This window comes from Sciurus vulgaris (assembly GCF_902686455.1).
Source record: "Sciurus vulgaris genome assembly, chromosome: 5".
NCBI classification, from domain to species: Eukaryota; Metazoa; Chordata; class Mammalia; order Rodentia; family Sciuridae; genus Sciurus; species Sciurus vulgaris.
In genome coordinates this window covers 100,360,591-100,378,063 of record NC_136465.1, presented here as the reverse complement: position 1 = coordinate 100,378,063, position 17,473 = coordinate 100,360,591, and the positions used below count along the sequence as shown (strand labels likewise).

The 17,473-nt window shown below is 39.3% G+C and overlaps 1 protein-coding gene and 1 long non-coding RNA gene across 2 annotated transcripts in view; one reads left to right on the top strand and one right to left on the bottom strand.

The window, feature by feature from the left end:
* Positions 1-536: 536 nt before the first annotated feature.
* LOC306660855 lies at positions 537-17,295 on the bottom strand. The gene is made up of 2 exons (XR_013763764.1): positions 14,749-17,295; positions 537-683 (listed from the first exon to the last, which is right to left on the bottom strand). It is a non-coding gene; the product is annotated as an uncharacterized lncRNA (long non-coding RNA).
* PKP2 (plakophilin 2) overlaps positions 13,948-17,473 on the top strand; it is a 76,883-nt gene continuing 73,357 nt past the window's right edge. Inside the window, exon 1 of the mRNA XM_079139347.1 lies at positions 13,948-14,259. Coding sequence (XP_078995473.1) covers positions 14,037-14,259 — 223 coding nt within the window. The 5' untranslated portion in view covers positions 13,948-14,036. The remainder of the gene's footprint in view (positions 14,260-17,473) is intronic.

Here is a 17,473-nt window from a genome sequence, read left to right as displayed (position 1 = left end):
GTACATATTGTAGGATCACATTAGTCATACAGTCATATATGCACATGAGTTAATAATGTCTATTTCACTCTACTATCCTTCCTATCCCCATATGTTGTTGTTGTTGTTTAAGACATTTCAAATGTCACTATCCTTTGGATTCCTAAGTTTCCACTCACCATCAACAGTTCAGACAGGTCTGCTGACCCTCATCATAGTCTCATGGAGTTTCTTGGCATCAGCCTGCAGTATTCTCACTCCAGTCAAGTTTACAGTGCTCTCTCTTTTATGAGTCACATTGCTTTAAATATACTGACAGTTTCCTTAGCATTATCATTGTTTTTGCATATCGAGTTTAGGCTTTTTTCTCTCCACTGAAACCACCTGGTGCTAGAAACAACTCAAACAAAGGTGTTTATATTGGATAGTACTCAAAGGATCACATGGCAGGCTCAAATTTTGTTTCTTGTTTTTTTCATTCTTTCAACATTTCCAGTGATCAGGAACTAAAGAATACATTCCCTAGCAGATGGGAGGGAAGAAAAATGGAAAAAAAAAAAAAAAAAAAAAAAAAAACCTTTACTTAAGTCACTTAGTTTTCGAAGACGTCTCAACTGGAAAGGAAAAATGCCCTAAAGTCACCACTTGATGTCACTGCTGTAGCTCCTCTTCTGATCTGGAGGAGAAAAGAAGCTGGTTCCTTCCTAAGTCAGCGGAAAAGAAAAAAGAGACAAAGTCACATTTTTTTTTTTTTTTCCATGAACATCTTTCAAAAGGTAATAACGTTTCTGTTCTGTTGGGTTATTTCACCTTGTTTCCTTTTCTTCTTCAACAGACAGAAGGCACTGCACAAGGGAGCAGACGCTGTGGGACAAAGGCAAATATTGCATGCCCATTTCTGTTGTTCTCAAATGGAGATACACGTTAAATTCATGTGGGGATCTTTCTAAAACCACTGATCACTGGACTCCTCCTTAGAACTGCACAATCAGGATACCTCATGTGGGGTTCTGGGCAATTACATTTTTATAAGGTTCTCAAAGTGATTCCAAATCTTACTAAGGTTTAGAAATCTGTTCTGCTCTACCCTGCAACTCTCATAATTTATAATATCAGGGAACACAAACCAACCTGATATTCTATAAAATCCAACAATTTACACTTTCATGTTCCCACATGTCACTGACAAATGAATGTTTGGATGTGTTCTATCCTCACTCAACATTCTTTCATCTTCTTTCCTTCATGTCACCTCTTCACTTTTTGTTAAATATTTTCCAGTATATAGGATACTTCAATAACGGTAATTATATATTTTGCATTTATTATTTATACATGTCTTTTCCAGCTGAAGGAAAACTGAGCCTGTCCTAGTCTTCTTTCCTATTTGGTCCTCCCTTCTCTGACAGGCATTGTGTTAGTTCCAGCATTATTCCTAATAATAAAAACAAACTCCCATTTCTGGTCAATTATATCTTATTAAGTCTCATCATTTCTGGTTACCAGGGAAGAGGGAACACTGGAAAATCACAGAACTGTGAGCAAACCTTTCTTCCATAATCCAATAAATTTAGGGCATTTCCTAAAAGTTCTTTGAATGAGGGACAGAACAATCTTGCACAAAGAACCCAGTTGGTGACCCCCACCTTTGGTTGATGAACTGAAAGTATTGATATATTTTGGGTTGATAAATCTTGTGTTCTTTCAACAATACTCAGTATGTTTCCTCTCTTCTGTAGGAAAACGTCAACCATCTCAAGTTTCTTGCTTGCTTTTAGACTTCAAAGAAGATTTGTGACTAAAAACAGACTCACCCAACCAATCATTTATCTAAGAAAGACTGATTTTATGTTAGCGTACTGCCTAATTCTGACTGACACAACAACTGGGAAGACTATCAAAGCAAAAATTGCATTGCTAAGTCTGATAATAGCCAAAATAATGATTATATTAGCACCAGATACTCGAAACACTGCCAACAGAAAGAAAACAGATATTGTTCATTCTGCTTACTTGACTAAAATTGAAAAAGAAATTCTGAATCCCTGCTGAGTGTCAGGGCCTGTATCTGGTGATCATCCAGCAGTGATTTTTTTTTAAGTCATATAACATAAAATTAACAACTTTAAGTGAACAAGTCAAAGCATTAATTATACTCACAATGTTGTACTAGTTCCAAAATATTTTCATTAACCCAAAAGGAAAACCTATGCCCATTGAGTAGTTATTTCCCCTAGTCCCTTACAAATACCTACTTTTTGTCTCTATAGATTTACATATTCTGGATATTTCATATAAATAAAATCATACAATAATGTGACCTTCTATGGCTTATTTCACTTAGCATATTTTCAAGGTAAATTCTTTCCATGTTATAGCATATATCAGAATCATTCCTTTTATGACTAAATAATATTCTTATATATATATTATATATATATATATATTTTAAAAATCACAATTTGTTTATCCACTCATCTACTGATGGACATCTGAATTATTTCCACCTTTTGGCTATCATGAACAGTGCTGCTAATGAGCATGTGTGTACATGTATTTGTTTAAATACCAGTTTTCAATTCCTTTCAGAATATATCTGCTATGGTCTGAGTGTTTGTGTCTCCCCAAAGTTTATATGATGAAACCTAATCCCAGGGCAATAGTATAAGAGGCAGTTGTAAAAGGGAGTAGTAGTTTTACAGTCTCTTCAGGTAATTGTGAGTGCTTTCTTTGATGTCATATGAAAACTCAACAGATGGCAGAATCTTAAAGGTTCATTGTGATGTGGAATCTAAAATTAATTTTTCCTATACAGTTACATTAAAATCCATTTATCTATTTTGCACTTTGAATAGATCTTTCAACCCTCTATAACTTTATAAATATTGGTTCCCTCAAAATTAACCAAACTTTATTAAATTCTAGTATTATGTATAAGTATAAAGCACCAATAAAAAAAGAAAAAGTTATTGACTAAGATATATATGTCTTCTCCACATGTTGATGTAGCCTATTATACAATAACCAAAAAAGCATATTAACATCACCATCAACCTCATTAGAAAAATATGACAAGCTTTCAAGAACACAATAGGTACACATACATGCCTTCCAAAATTCTAAGTTTTTACTTAAAAACTTGAATCTTGACATTTGCAACAAATACTTGTAGTTGGTGTACTTGAATCAATATGTTCAGTTCATTTATTTTCAATACATGAATTACGCAAGTCTGAATAATCATATTTTGTCAGTCATTCTTACAAGTAAAAATTGACATCAACTTGCAATTCAACAACTTACAAAAATGCTTTTCCTGAAGACAATCTGCAATAGCAGTTCTTTTATGCATGTCCAAATTCATCATGCAGAATTTTAAAAAGGCACATACTTGAGAACCAGGATTTAATAAAATTAATAATCTGTACTGCTCCATTATAGAGGTTTACTTTCCCTGTTTTTGTTTGCTTGCTTTGTTTTTATTTTTGTTTTGTTACTTGGAATTGAACTCAGAGTTTGCTGAGGTTGGCCTTGAACTTGAAATCCTCCTACCTTAGCCTGCAGAGCAGCTGGGCTTACAGGTGTGCACCACTGTACCAGGCTCCATCAAGAACATTTCTAAGAGAAACTAATATTTTCTTTTTTATTGCAAGTATGTGACAATGTACAATACAATATCCAGGATCACTGGCTTTCCAGCAATTTTACCCACCATTGCTGTGCCCCATCAGTGCAAATGTCAACCTAGTAAACAGAGCATGTGAAGACTCAGTATTATCATGAAAATTGTTTTACTTTGCAGAACTCCCTTAAAGGGTCTCAGGAACCCCTATGAGTCTGTGGACCATACTTTAAAAACCAGTAATTTAGATTTACAGCTGGCCAAAGAAAAGTGTTAGAGGAATGGCCTTTTAAGGATGAGAATAGACATTTCAAAATCCCGAGTAAATCAGATGAAAAATGTCCTCCTTCAGTTAATTTATACATATTAAATATTAAATAGATCCATAGTTCTTTTAGTATTGTAAGAGTTGCTTGTGGTTAAAAGCCAAAGTCAAAGAACACAGAAAAAAGAAAAGAAGCATTTTTAACCTCCTAAAAACCAAACTTTTCAGGGGTATTTCAAATGGTGCTGGCACCTCCCAATCCACAGCACAAATGCTTCTGCTACCTTCCTTCCTCTGTGACTAACTGGGAAAAAACATGCTCTGGAAGCTTGAATTCTATGATCCCATAATTCCTGCAGTGCAGCAGTGGCCTCTTAATTTATCAGCCTGCTTCCATTCTCTTTTCCCTTCTAGACTATTCATGGATTTAAAAAAGAAAAAAAATCATTATCTCAGAATCTTACCTCCGAGAACTGTCACAACAACGTCGACGCCTCTCTACTGGTTTCTGCAGTTTTCTGATAGGGTTGCCAAAGACATTTTCCACTTAAAAAAAAAACAAAAACAAAAAACAAACCATTCACACATTCCTAAAGTTTGAGAAATGCTGTTTTATAAAATTCAAAATCTTAATATTCAAGGCCTCTGGAGCTTGGACATGTACAAAATTCCTTACTCATGATCCACTAGTCCTTGTCCCCTGGGCTTCCCCAAACTGGCCATTCATCAGCATCACCTTAACAGTTTTCAGGTTACAGATTCCAGACCCAGGTTTCAGAGACTCTTGTTAAATTGGTCTGCAATGGACTGCAGGAATCTGTTATTTTTCAGTTTTCTCTTCTTTTTTGTATCAGAATTGAACCCAGGGATGCATAACCACTGAGCCATATCCCCAGTCCTTTTTAAAAATTTTTTATTTTGATACAGGGGATCTCACTGAGTTGCTTAGGGCCTTGCTGAGTTGCTTAGGCCTTGGTAATTTGCTGAGGCTAGATTTGAACTTGCAATCCTCCTGCCTCAGCCTCTTGAGTCGATAGAGGTGTGTACACCATGCCAGGCTCAGTTTCTTCTTTGATTCTAACATTCAGACAATCTGAATTACTCTAGTTAGACTGGTTCCTCATTGACCTTGTAACTGTGATATTCCTCCAGCTCCACACTGTAGCAGTCCACTCTCATGCTGTCAACCCATTTCCCCCCAAATCAAATGCTACCTGACCTCAAGACCCAGCTCATTTAACACCCAGCCAATCTACAAATGAGATCCCTGCTAACCCCAACCTGGAAGCTGCTTCTTAGTCTTGGGGCTTCAGAAATACTGTTCATCTTTCCAATTTGGCACATTATCCTGAATACCTCCTTTATTGTTGCTTTGAATAGTTTTGACATGCCATTGTTATTTAACTTTTGACATAGTTGTTTGATAAGGAGATATGTTTTATCTCCCCATCTACAAAGAAAGCTCCCCCAGGGCAAGAAGAATAGGCCTTATTCTTGTCCAGGGCCAAGTTCCTAGCTACTGTCTTATAAATTGCTGCCTTTAAGATGATGTTATTTTGAGAGCACATTTATTAAAATTCTCAACTATGGAAGATAATATTTCACATTCACATAGCACTTTATGATTTATAAAGAACTTTCATGTCTGTTTTTGTCACATTAACCCTATTAAATGTATACTGTTTATCACTTCAAACCAAGAAAATAAAGTTTAGAGAAGTACATGAAACTAAAGGTTAACGAGTAGTAAGTGGTGGCAGGGAAGGAAAATAATTAAAGTCTATCTAACTCCACAGGCTATGCTTTCAACCATATGCTAGATATTTCTTTTACATTATGCATTTATTCATTTTTAATCCCTCCGTTTTTACTTTCAGTACCTTTTTTATATAACCAACTATAAAGCAGACATTTTTATTCAGGACATAGGCTGAATTCTTTGAAAATGTTACCGCATTTGATTCTCAGGAAGCAAAACACAGTATTTAATCTTCAGAGTGTAGGGGTTAGGAGAAAGACAGCTCATAGGGGCAAATAAAGGCATTCTTTCCCAGGAGGGCAAGCATGAATTGGACCTGAAAACTTGGGTAAAAATAAACTAGATAACCACTGAAAGTAAGAGGAAATGTGCATCAACAATTTAGAGTCTGGTAAGAATTTTGGCCTGGCTGCTTTGCAATGTTTATGGAGAAGTTTGTGAGATAAAGTCTCTTGGTCAGGTGAGGCCGATGAGGAAGATTTTGAAATGCTTGAATAATTAACATTGTCTTGATCCAATAAGCAACAGAGACTTATTGGGACCATTTCCTCATTTAAGTACTTTCCTGATACCACTATTGAAATTTGGTTTATTAAGTTAATAAGGGCCTTGTTATTCGTGGCCCAAAAGTTAGGTGTGTTTTACTTTTTATGCTGAAATAATCAAAGTTGAAATATTAATGGAGATGCAACCATGAAGTAGAATGGCCTGCCCAGCATGCCCAAGGACCTGCAGTCAATCTTAGCAACACACACACACACACACACACACACACACAAATCAAAATACCTAGCAAGGCATCTGAAGTATTTTCACAGAAGCTTTTGCCACAGCCACAACCTCAGAAGGGCCTTCTTTCTTACATCCTCCTCTGTATCACAAGGCCACCCTAGGATTCCTGTTAGACTTTGGTTCTATGGCCAGTGTTTCTTCAAAAAGTTTCCTGTGCTCAAACATAAAACACTTTTAGCTCAGAAAGAGCCGAAATTGAAAATAGATTCTAAATGTGAACTAGTTTAGTTCAATCCAGTGATGATGTTGAGGAATTTCGGTGGCTGCATGTAGGCGTGCCTGTGAGGATAAAACAAATGACCGCAGGGATTCAGGGGAACATGCTCTGTCTAGACCTGTCCCTGAAACCACAGAATCCCTGAGCTTCCCAAAAGGCCTTTGCCCTTCAGAGGACTGCCAGAGAAGGCCTAACTAAAAGGGGATGCTTCTGGGACCTTTGCCAGAACTCGGCAATAAAACTCGGGTTTCAGGTTCCAAGATCAAAAGAAATTGTGAAAATGGGCGATGGCTTAACCTGACCTTTACTTAACACATTGTGACAGCATTAAGTTAAAAGATAATAATAATTAAAATTTTAAATGTCTCAAAATTTGATCTCTCATTAGAAACCATCTTTCAGAAATATTTGTCCCCGCATTTAAACTCTATTTTTAAAGAGAACTAAAATTACAATGTTTCTGATGCTTATTCATTTAATAAAACTTACAAACTTACTATACATGTGGATTTTGAGCACTGCATATGAATTGGTGAACAGTTTCTACTTGCATGAATCTTACATCCTAGTAGGAGAGATAACATACATAAACATGTATGCCTCTGTAAATAAGAAAGGTACAGGATGCAGGAAGTACTTTGCAAGGAATCACAAGGTGGCTGCATCAGACTGATTGACAAGGGAATTTCTTTCTTTGGAAGAAATATTGAAATAAATCTGAATGACAGGAAGAAGTCAGTTCCACAGAGATGCAGGGAAAGTATAGTCCAGGAAAAGGGAAGAATTAATGCACAATGATGTATATTTCATCAAGAAATTGTAAGGAGTACCCCTACCCCCACCTCACCTTGGACAATTTTTAAATTAGGGTCTAACTGCAGAACTGATAAAAGAGAAGGACATAATGGCATGACAATGTAAAATAATGGACTTGAACTAATAAACTGCTGTTACTCTGTTTGTGATGACTGTACTCAAGTAAATAGTATAGGTTCCTTCTTACTATTGTAAAGGTGCCATGTATTTTTTTCTTATTATAAGTAAGAATTCCACAATAAATCATACTATTAATTCTCTTTGAGGTGCAATTGAGTGTTTTATTAATGCTTTAAATTATTAATGAGTTACTCTGAATAGTATCCAAGACGATGCCTGGTCAAGCAACAGTGACATCACAGAGTTGGGGAACAAAGTAGAACTTCACCCACTTTTGAAACAGACTAGTAGTAACTGCTCCCCACCCAGCAAAGTAGGTCTTCATTTCTAAAGATACATAGGATTCCTCTGGACAGAGCTGAAGCTCCACTGATTCAAAAGGCAGAGAGCTACATTCAGGATCAAGAATGTATCTATTCATAAGTAAATCAAAATTGACTTCCTTTGGCTTAGTTGCTCCAGCCACCAAAAGGTAGCAATAATCTTGTCAACCTCTAAAGTACCAATTCTAAATAATAATTATAGCTACCATTTATTGAACACCAAGGGTGTCAAATTGTCCTCCCATCCCTGTATACCCCTTGTGATACATCTATGTGACTTCTCCCTCAAGAGGCAAAGTCTCTTTCTCTCTACCATCACCTCCCTAATGGTAATCACTGTATAATTTTTTTTTAAGCAGTGCTTGGTATTGAACTCAGAGCTTCACACATACCAGGCAAATGCCCTACCACAGAGCCACATCGTCAGCCTCCTGGGTGGAACTTTTAAAATTCAAGCCATATGAACTAATAATAACTGTTAATTGTGTGTGTGGGGGGGGTGTGTTTTACTGGGGATTAAACCCAGGCATATTTTACCACTTAGCTACATCCCCAGTCCTTTTAAATATTTTTATTTTGAGGCAGGATCTCACTAAGTTATCCAGGCTGACCTTAAACTTCTGATTTCTGATGCCCCTGCCTCCTGAGTAGCAGGGATTACAAGCATGCACCACTGCAACCAGCATTAGTATTGTTTTTCTACATAAATTTTAAGACTTACGTTTGTGATGTTTCAACTAAATAATAGTATATATAGAAAAAAAGGAGACAAATTTAAAATGCAAGAAGTTTACTTATGAATGAATATATACCTATGTCAATCGATATTTTATATTCAATTTCCAAATGATTCAAAAAAATATATAGTGGGATTTCTTTGTTTGTTCATATATTTTGCTACTGGGGATTGAATCCAGGGTGGCTTTACCTCTGAGTTACATCGCAAGACTTATTTTTTAAGTCTTGCTAGGTTGCTGAGACTGGCCTCAAATGTTTGATCCTACTGCCTCAGTCTCCCAGGTTGTTCAAATGATAGGAGTGCACCACCACACCTGGCTAGTGCAACATTTTTTTTAAAGAATGAATGACACTGGAGACTGGAGTTCTGTTTTCTCAAAAATTTGTCTTAAAAATTCCTACTAAGGGGCTAGGGTTGTGGCTCAGTGGCAGAGTGCTTGCCTAGCATATGTGAGACACTGTGTTCGATCCTCAGCACCAAATAAATAAATAAATAAATATTATTTTCAAAAAATTCCTACTGAGTTTCTCTGATACCGTCATAAGCTTAGAAATCACTAAACATTGTGTGTCCCTAGGCACTAGAGTTACTTTGGCATTTTGTTTCAAACCTTGGCAACCTCCTTCAGGACCATTCCTTTTGATTGCCCACTCAGGCAAACTAATGACCCAAATACCAATCAGTGAGAGGTTACACTTAATTTACTATTTTTTGACCACCTGTGAGTTGTCTCAGCACTAGGTTTCATGGCAGAGACCAATGTGGACCGTGATCTCTAATGAAGCCAAGAATGTATGCCAGGACTCAACCATGCTGTCCCCTCCCTTCAGCTTCACTGGTCATCAGGTGAAAGATCTGGCAACCATCGATGCAGCAGCTGTGGTCATCCATCCAGAAGATAATTGTTGAAGCTGATGTACCTTGCTTATACATGCCCATGAGTCAAGATTAAAGGAACTGTTTGAGGCCACCGTGACCATGAGCCAATTGCTCATTGCCAGCTTCTTGCCAGGTTGCCCACTTGGTTTCCACCTCCCACATCATGTTTGAGATCTGCTAAGAAGTAGGAGGTTTCTAGTAGTGTAATTTTGTTAAAATGTATCCAAATACTATGTATATTATAATGCTCTAATGAAGAGGAGGTTTCAGACCTACACACTAGCAATATATCCAAAATCACAAACAAACATCTAATTGGAAATGAACACCTTAGCCCTCACTGCCATCAGAGAGTGGTTTTCAGCACCTACATGTTCATCAATTCCTTTTCAAGACCTACTCCACTTTCATTCTGTGGCTAATGATAAAATTGCTACCAATTGCCTTGGCAACATATCCATTTGCTAAAAGAGGAAATAAATTCTAAAGTTTAATTTAAAATTTTCCTGCCAGATCCCTTATACTGTTAGGAAATGATTTTTAAAAGCAATAGATATTAATACCCCAGAAAATAGTAGCAGGAAATATTTTGTGTAAGTTGCCATTTATGAAATATGTAAGAGTTTTTGTTTTTTAATATGAATCAAAGCATGTTGGTGTCATTACTGTTCTTTAATATTCTCCATTAAAATATGATTTACTCTCACCATATGCTACTCAGTCTTCAAGTAACTTTCTGAATTTTTTGCATATGGGAATTTTCCATAAAGGAATTTACATATGGTTAAAGAAAATAAAGATTTCTCCGAGGAAGCCCTAACTGTAGTTCTGAAGACAATAAAAGGCTAGTGCTTTAAGGCTACAGTGTGTAAATCAGATAAAAATGCAAGACTGAAACTCCAGAATTCTGAATCTTTATTGTAGGTTCACAGCAAAAGGAATGGTGGCCCTAATGTGGTTATCTGTCATTTACATTTTACTTCAACACTTTTGTGATTCTGCTCCTCTTTTCAATCAGATTCTGTCAGTAAATGAAAGACAAAAGAAGTAAACAAATTTTCGAGAAACAACCTAAATGCCAAAAGCTGGTGAATGGCAGAACAGGCAACATTACAAAAGGACTCCTAGCATTTTGTTTCCATGTTTCAATTTGTTGGCCAGAAGCTACTTGTAATAGTTACACAGAGTTTGCTTACAATTTAGGAAATCAAGCAGGCAGTTTTCCCAAAAAACAACAGGAATGGGCCTGCATTCTGCTGGAAGAGAAGCACATCTAGAATATGTTTGGGGGCACAATGCCAAAGTCCAAATACTTCTTCATCCTGTAATTAAACTATTGCTAGTGCAATAGCATTCTCACCTCCAAAAGAATCCTTTCCAGAAGGGTATCTGTTTCTTATTTTCAAAGCAAATATTCAACAGAACCATTGAGTTCTGTGAGTATTCAAAAATTAAAAACTTTACCTTAGTTTAGTTTGTTTTCTACTTACAAGGAATATTACACAGCAATATTCTAGGCTACCTAGAATATATAATGATATCCATGTCACTTTTTAAAGGATTCCAAGTTACCTAAAGAGTTTGAAAGTCTAAATGCTTATTACTAACAGTCATTGAGCACTCGTTATATGCCATGTAAGGTATCAAATACCTTAGTGCATGTTTCATTCATTTATTCAATATGCCTATTGATTACTTAACCTAAGCTCTGGAGAGTAGCAGTGAACAAGATGAAATCCCTGCTTTCAGGGTGCTTGTATTCCAGCAGCAAAACAATTTACAAGTAAGTAAACCATGAACCATGTGTGGTGAATATGCAGAAAAATGGCCATGTAGAAAAATGAAGTAGAGATGTGAGATAATGAGTGACTGGGTATGTGCATGTGAAAAAGTGTCATTTAGGTTATATGTTGACATATTATTAGAGACCTGAAGGAAGTGAGGGAGTCCAGAAGTGGATCTCTGAGTGAGGCTGAGCATTCCTCATACATTACTTATTGTTTAATCCTCACAACAGCACTATAGGTAGATACTTTTATTGTGCCCATTTTACTGATAAGAAAACTAAGAAGTAAAAATATAAAGAAACTTGCCTAGAGTCATACTATTACAAAAGACAAGCTAACATTTGACCTAGATTTTTTTACTCATGAGTTTTGGTTTGTTCTATTTTTGCAGTACTGATTGAACCCAGAGCCTCACACATGCAAGTTCTTTACCACTGAGTTACATCGCTGGCTCTTTTTATTTTATTTTGAGACAGGGACTCACTAAGTTGCCAAGGGCATCTGCAAACTTGCAATCCTCTGGCCTTAGCCTCAAAAGCTGTTTTTTCGTTTGTTGGTTGGTTGGTGGTGTTTTTTAGTTTGGTTTTGGTTGTATTTTTGTAGTTGTTTTTTCAGAACTGGGGCTTAAACCTAGGACCTTGTGTGTGCTAGGTAACACTCTACCACTGAGCTAAATCACCACTTCACAAGCTGTTTTTATCATCTTCCTTCTATCAAATCACACAACTATCTACTAAAAAGATTCATATGTGCTGTTACTAGGATCTCCCTAACAGTATAATCAATGGCATCATACTTTTAAAAATTGAAAGGGAAAAAGTGAAATGAGGCTCACTAAAATAAGAAAAATTCCTCTTCATTCCTTTGGTGAGGGATCTAGATGGAGGCAGAGCTGAACTTCATAAGTCACAAAACCACAAGGGATGCCTCAACTGACCCTGTAGGGGCAGGTACTGAAACCATCTTTCAAGGTGTGGAACTGCCAGAAGAGGCTTTAAGAAGGAATAGAGGGAGAGGACAAAGGAAGGACCAAATATGGAGCTTTATGTTTGCAGTCTCTATAATCACTCTTGACCTTCAGTTCATCTCTCTGTTTTCAATTAAATCTCAGCATCAGAGTTGGATGTTTACATCTGGTTGCATAATTGAGCTTTACACAAGGTGTAATTTACCTAAAGACTGGTCCTGCTGGGATGGGAGAAACTGCTTCCAAGATCATCATCCACAAGGCTCCCACTTCAGCATTATATTCCACACAACTGTTGGCCACGTGGCCTGTTAAGAAGGGGTGGCAAAACTATGGCCACTCAGTTGTCCAAGCTTTCAATCCCTTCATTTCCTCTGGTCCTGCCCACTGCCACCCCCCACCCCATGCTCATGTAAAATGCAAAGCCATAAACTTCTGCAAGTGTAGAAAGGTATGGGTAGAAAAATGGGGGGGAGAGCTGTGTTCTCTAGCCACCCCAAGCCTGAATTAAGTGGGGTCTTAACAGCAATTGAGTGATTTGAGGGAAAGTGAACATGCAAACCAAAGCAATCAAAGCGAAGATTAACTTACTTAATAATGTTGTTTTTCTTTCTGTCTGCCTCTCATGTCCACAGAGAAAAAATCAGGACGAGTGGCTTAGGTTGTAATTTTTAAGGTCAAAGACCCTTCCTGTTGAGCTTAGCTCTCAAGTTCTTAGGAGTCAACTGTGTGTGAAACATAATTAATAGCAAGATAAATACAACTTGTAGAAGATGCAATTGAAAGTCAGAGGCCCCTTCCATCAACCCCCCAACAAAAAACCTGTCATAAAGAGAACTTAATCAACATTAACTGGGCTATTAAAAAATACTACCTATTCAAAATCAGCTCTTCCCTAATGCCTCTTATTGGAGTTTCTTTCTGTGGGTGGGTTCATAAGAGAGAAGTGGGTGAACAAGAGTGTACTGGGTACAATTTGTGTATCTTCAAGGGGAAACAGAAGCTCTCAATGAGGAAGAACATATGTTTCTGGAACTGCATCTGTGCAAAAAGTACATAGTCCTGAAGTTGTACTAAAGAAGAACTCTTTAAAAAGTCTTTTATTTCCCACATGTCATCTTCTTGGCACATTTTCTTTATATAGCCCTTTCCATTTCACCTATTACCTCCTTCTCACCCTCAGGTAAAACACGAAATATTTCCAACAGTCCGTCAGAGCCGGACTAACAAGATCTACTGCTCGCTCGGTAAGCCCAGAGGCAAACCTCGGCTCAAGAGCAGAAGTGATTCTCCAGGGCGCACCTGTCTGGTGGGCGGCCCCTCCCGCAATCAAACGGAAATCATATCCTTTCCGAGGGCTGGGCGGAGTCCGAGTGAGGCCATGAGAGCCGGTGCGGCGCGGGCAGGCAGCATCGAGGTGACTCCGACAATGTGCGCGACCCCGGACAGACCGCGCGCAACTCCTCTTCTCCCCGCCTGCGGATCCCGCGCGCCAGGTGTCCGCGCGCGCGCCCCGGCCCAGCCCCGCCCCCGCCCCCGGGCCTGAGTGCGCGTGCCCGCCCAAAGCCACGCCCCCTTCCCCCAGGCGGGCCGGGTGCGCGGTCCCCGAGGCCGCGCTCCCCACCGCGGGGCCTCTCACCGGCGCGGGGGGGCGGTCCCGGGGGCGGAGCACGGCCGTGAGGCGGGGCTTGCGCCCGCGCCCCCAGCTCCGCTGCGGCTTCTACCGCAGGTCCCGCGGCAGGCCAGCGGCTGGGTCGCCTCCTCCAGCGCCATGGCAGCCCCCGGCTCCCCGGCTGAGTGCGGCTACATCCGGACCGTCCTGGGCCAGCAGATCCTGGGACAACTGGACAGCTCCAGCCTGGCCCTGCCCTCGGAGGCCAAGCTGAAGCTGGCGGGCAGCAGCGGCCGCAGTGGCCAGGCGGCCAAGAGCCTGCGGATCCAGGAGCAGGTGCAGCAGACCCTGGCCCGGAAGGGCCGGAGCTTCGCGGTCAACGGTGAGTACAGCCCCGCCGCCCGCCCTGCGCCGACCCTGTACCTCAGACCCTCTCATACATCCCCCTCGCCCTGGCGCGCGACTCGCTGCTTTCTGGGGGTGCGAAACCCTGTGGTGTTCTGCCTACCTGTTGCTCGTTGTCCCTTTGTATGACCCGCTGCATCTCCACTCTGACCAGCTTACTTGGGGAAAATGCTGTGTTCTCCATTATCTCTTGCTCAGTTTTGTCATAAATGTACCAGTGCATATTAAAACGCTTATATTGATGTTAAAGAATTCAGTCTATTATTTCACCCCTGTTTTGCTTATTCCTCTCGGTCTTCACTCCCTCTGGTAGAGGGCACTTAATCTGGAAACTCAGGGAATCCATATACACTTGGAAATTCTATGCAGAATTTTGGTGTGCCTAAATATTTTTCTGGGAGAAAGCGTCCATTCCTTTTATTAGGTATTTTAGAGTCCCAGAACTCCGTAAGTAATTTGAAAATACCTGAAAGCACTGCCGCTCTTACAACCTGGAAATTGGGAAAGTGCTGCCTCGCCCAGGTACTTCGGGGCGCTCCACCCAAGGTACACTGCGAGTGGTTGATCTAGGAAGTGAACAAATTGGGTAGGAGGCTTTGGGCTAGGGAACAACCACACCACCCCGCGGTGGAGGAGGAGGAAGGGGACTTTGGCCCATCTGGCAACAACCCCGCCCGCCTAGCTACTGCCGACTCCCGATCGCCGGCAGTGTGTCCCCACCCACCTCCACCACCGCCAAAGTACAAGTGGGTACAAGGCTGGTTTCTCCGAAAAATTAAACCCTGAGGTGAAAGGGGTTTAAACGCACACACACACACACACACAAAATCAGTAGACAGGACAGTTGGAAGGAAAGATGGCAAACCAGTTGTGAAAATTAGAGAACATGGTGTGTATTTTTCTCACTTGATCAAGTAGGATGATCAGAATGACACACAACACTTGCTTTAGTTGTTTAAGTGTATGATGATGATGATAATGATGATCTATAGGCTTATTACAGAGATTGAACATAAAGTTGGGATATTAATTTGTTCCTGCAATGTTCAGTTGTTTCAGTGCCAAGTAACTTGGGCAGTGGCAAATATAGAACCCATTAGGGGGTTAAAAGAAAAATCTAAAAAACCATACCATAGATTTAAAACAGCAGTCTGGAGGCTGTACTGTTTTCAATTTACGGGTGAGAGAATCTTAAAGGGGCAGGCAGTTTATATTTACATACTTTTTCAAAGTAAGATGTTTAATGACTGTAAGCTAATGTAACTTAGTGTCTACTGTGTCCTAAGAATGGAACTATGTGGTTTGCATCCATTATAACATTTTTTTAAATTGTGAGCTAGGTATTTTAATTCCCATTTTACAGATAAGGAAATTGTAAGCAGTTAAATAGTGCTCATATTACCATAGATAATAAGTGGTTGAACTGGTATTTAAACTTCTGAACCCGAATTTCTAAACCACTCCTCAGTTATGTCATGAATTTTTCTTATTATTAATGCAAAGTGGGATTTATTAGATCCTAAAGCTTTCTGTAGTCCCTTCCATTTTCCTCTAAATAAAATCAAGGAAGTTCTGAGAGGGTGAGAAAGTCTAGACAATGCCGAATAGCCACATTAATTGGGAGGAAAGGCCCTAAATTTTGGTTGAGGAGTCTAGCTAAAAACTCCAGAATGACTGAGGCAAGTCTGACCAGCAGAATCATTGCATGCACTCTGCAGTCTGAACACTCACAGATCCAGTGCTAAACTACAACTAAATCAGCTTCCTCTACTTGGGGGACACACAGGATGCATATTAGATATTCTTTCTTATCTTATGAGAGTGACAGGTCAGGAAAAGCAGGCAGACATCAACTACTAAATAGATGCAGTCTTGAACTGAAGGAAAGGGAGCTTTAGGGCACATCTACTGTTTGACGTGGTTCTAGAATTTCATGTGTTTGCATTTCATTATATCTTTAAAACAGTTAGATGAGATAAATATGAAGATCCTTTCACATGTGAAGTATATGTCTGTGTGTCAACATTTATTGGAAGTTTAGTCCCAACCTCACAAATGACCTGTGCTCTCTACCACATGGTATATGAGCTGTTGGCGAACTCAGCAACCATCAAATGAGTGTGTTCTTTATATAGGGCACCTTGCAGATGCCGAATTAAATGTACATGTTCTGTCTTCTTTAAAGAATGAAGTTAAAGCTTAAAATAGAGAGCCTCTCACTAGAAAAATGTATTAACAAATGAAAAGTAGGAAACTAAAAGAACGGCTAAGACTTTATAGGGTCTAAAAGAAGACTCCCAGCTGAAGGGACTATTGAAAAGCTTCTTGGAGGAATTAGGATTTTAAACCTCAAAAATGTAGGATTGGACACAGGGAAGTGTTTGGAGAAAGAACGTTCTAGTAGGAAACAACATGAACATTTCATAGTTCACAGAGTTGAGCCGGTAGAACAAAGGGTGCTATCTTGGTGCTTCTGCTCAAATGCTTCGGGCAACTACTTGAGTGACTCTTCCAACTAAGGAACAAAGCGTTTGAAATATTTTGATTACAACAACAGCTTCCCAGCAAGCTGAAATACACTCAGCAGCCTCCACAGAAGTGCAACCCAGCCAAAGAGATAAGGCAGCAAACAACACTACTTACTTTAAAGCCTCAGCTTTCTGAGACTCAAAAAGGAAATTAGCTTCAGAGGAATTTAACATTAACGTGCCAAGGAACAATTACCAGGGGTAGTTTGTATGTTGTTTAATTAAAGTTCTTTGAAAAGGTCTGGGGACTCATGATGGCTATGGGTACTGTTGTTATTATTTCTGTAATATGCTATCACTAAAGTTGAAACAGGCAGTTGTTGAAATAGTGCTGATCTGGAAAGAATCCTGTATCAACACAAGAAATTCTGGGAAGAAACAACTCTGGTGTTAACTGCACTCCACAGTCCTGAAGAATTCTGAATTGTTGACATACCTGTGAGGTTGAGGCAGCAAATGATCTGGTGAAAACAAAGCTGAGATAAATGTAGCTGATTGGTTGATAAATACTTTGCAAGCGTTTTTCTTTAACCTTTCACTTCTTTCTAATGCCTCAGTATAGGTGGATGGTTTTCACTGTAAATTACTCAGTTATTTTTGATGTTTTAAACTGTGCTGAACATTTTAAAGTTGACCAAAACTCTTGGGTATAGAGAAGATTCC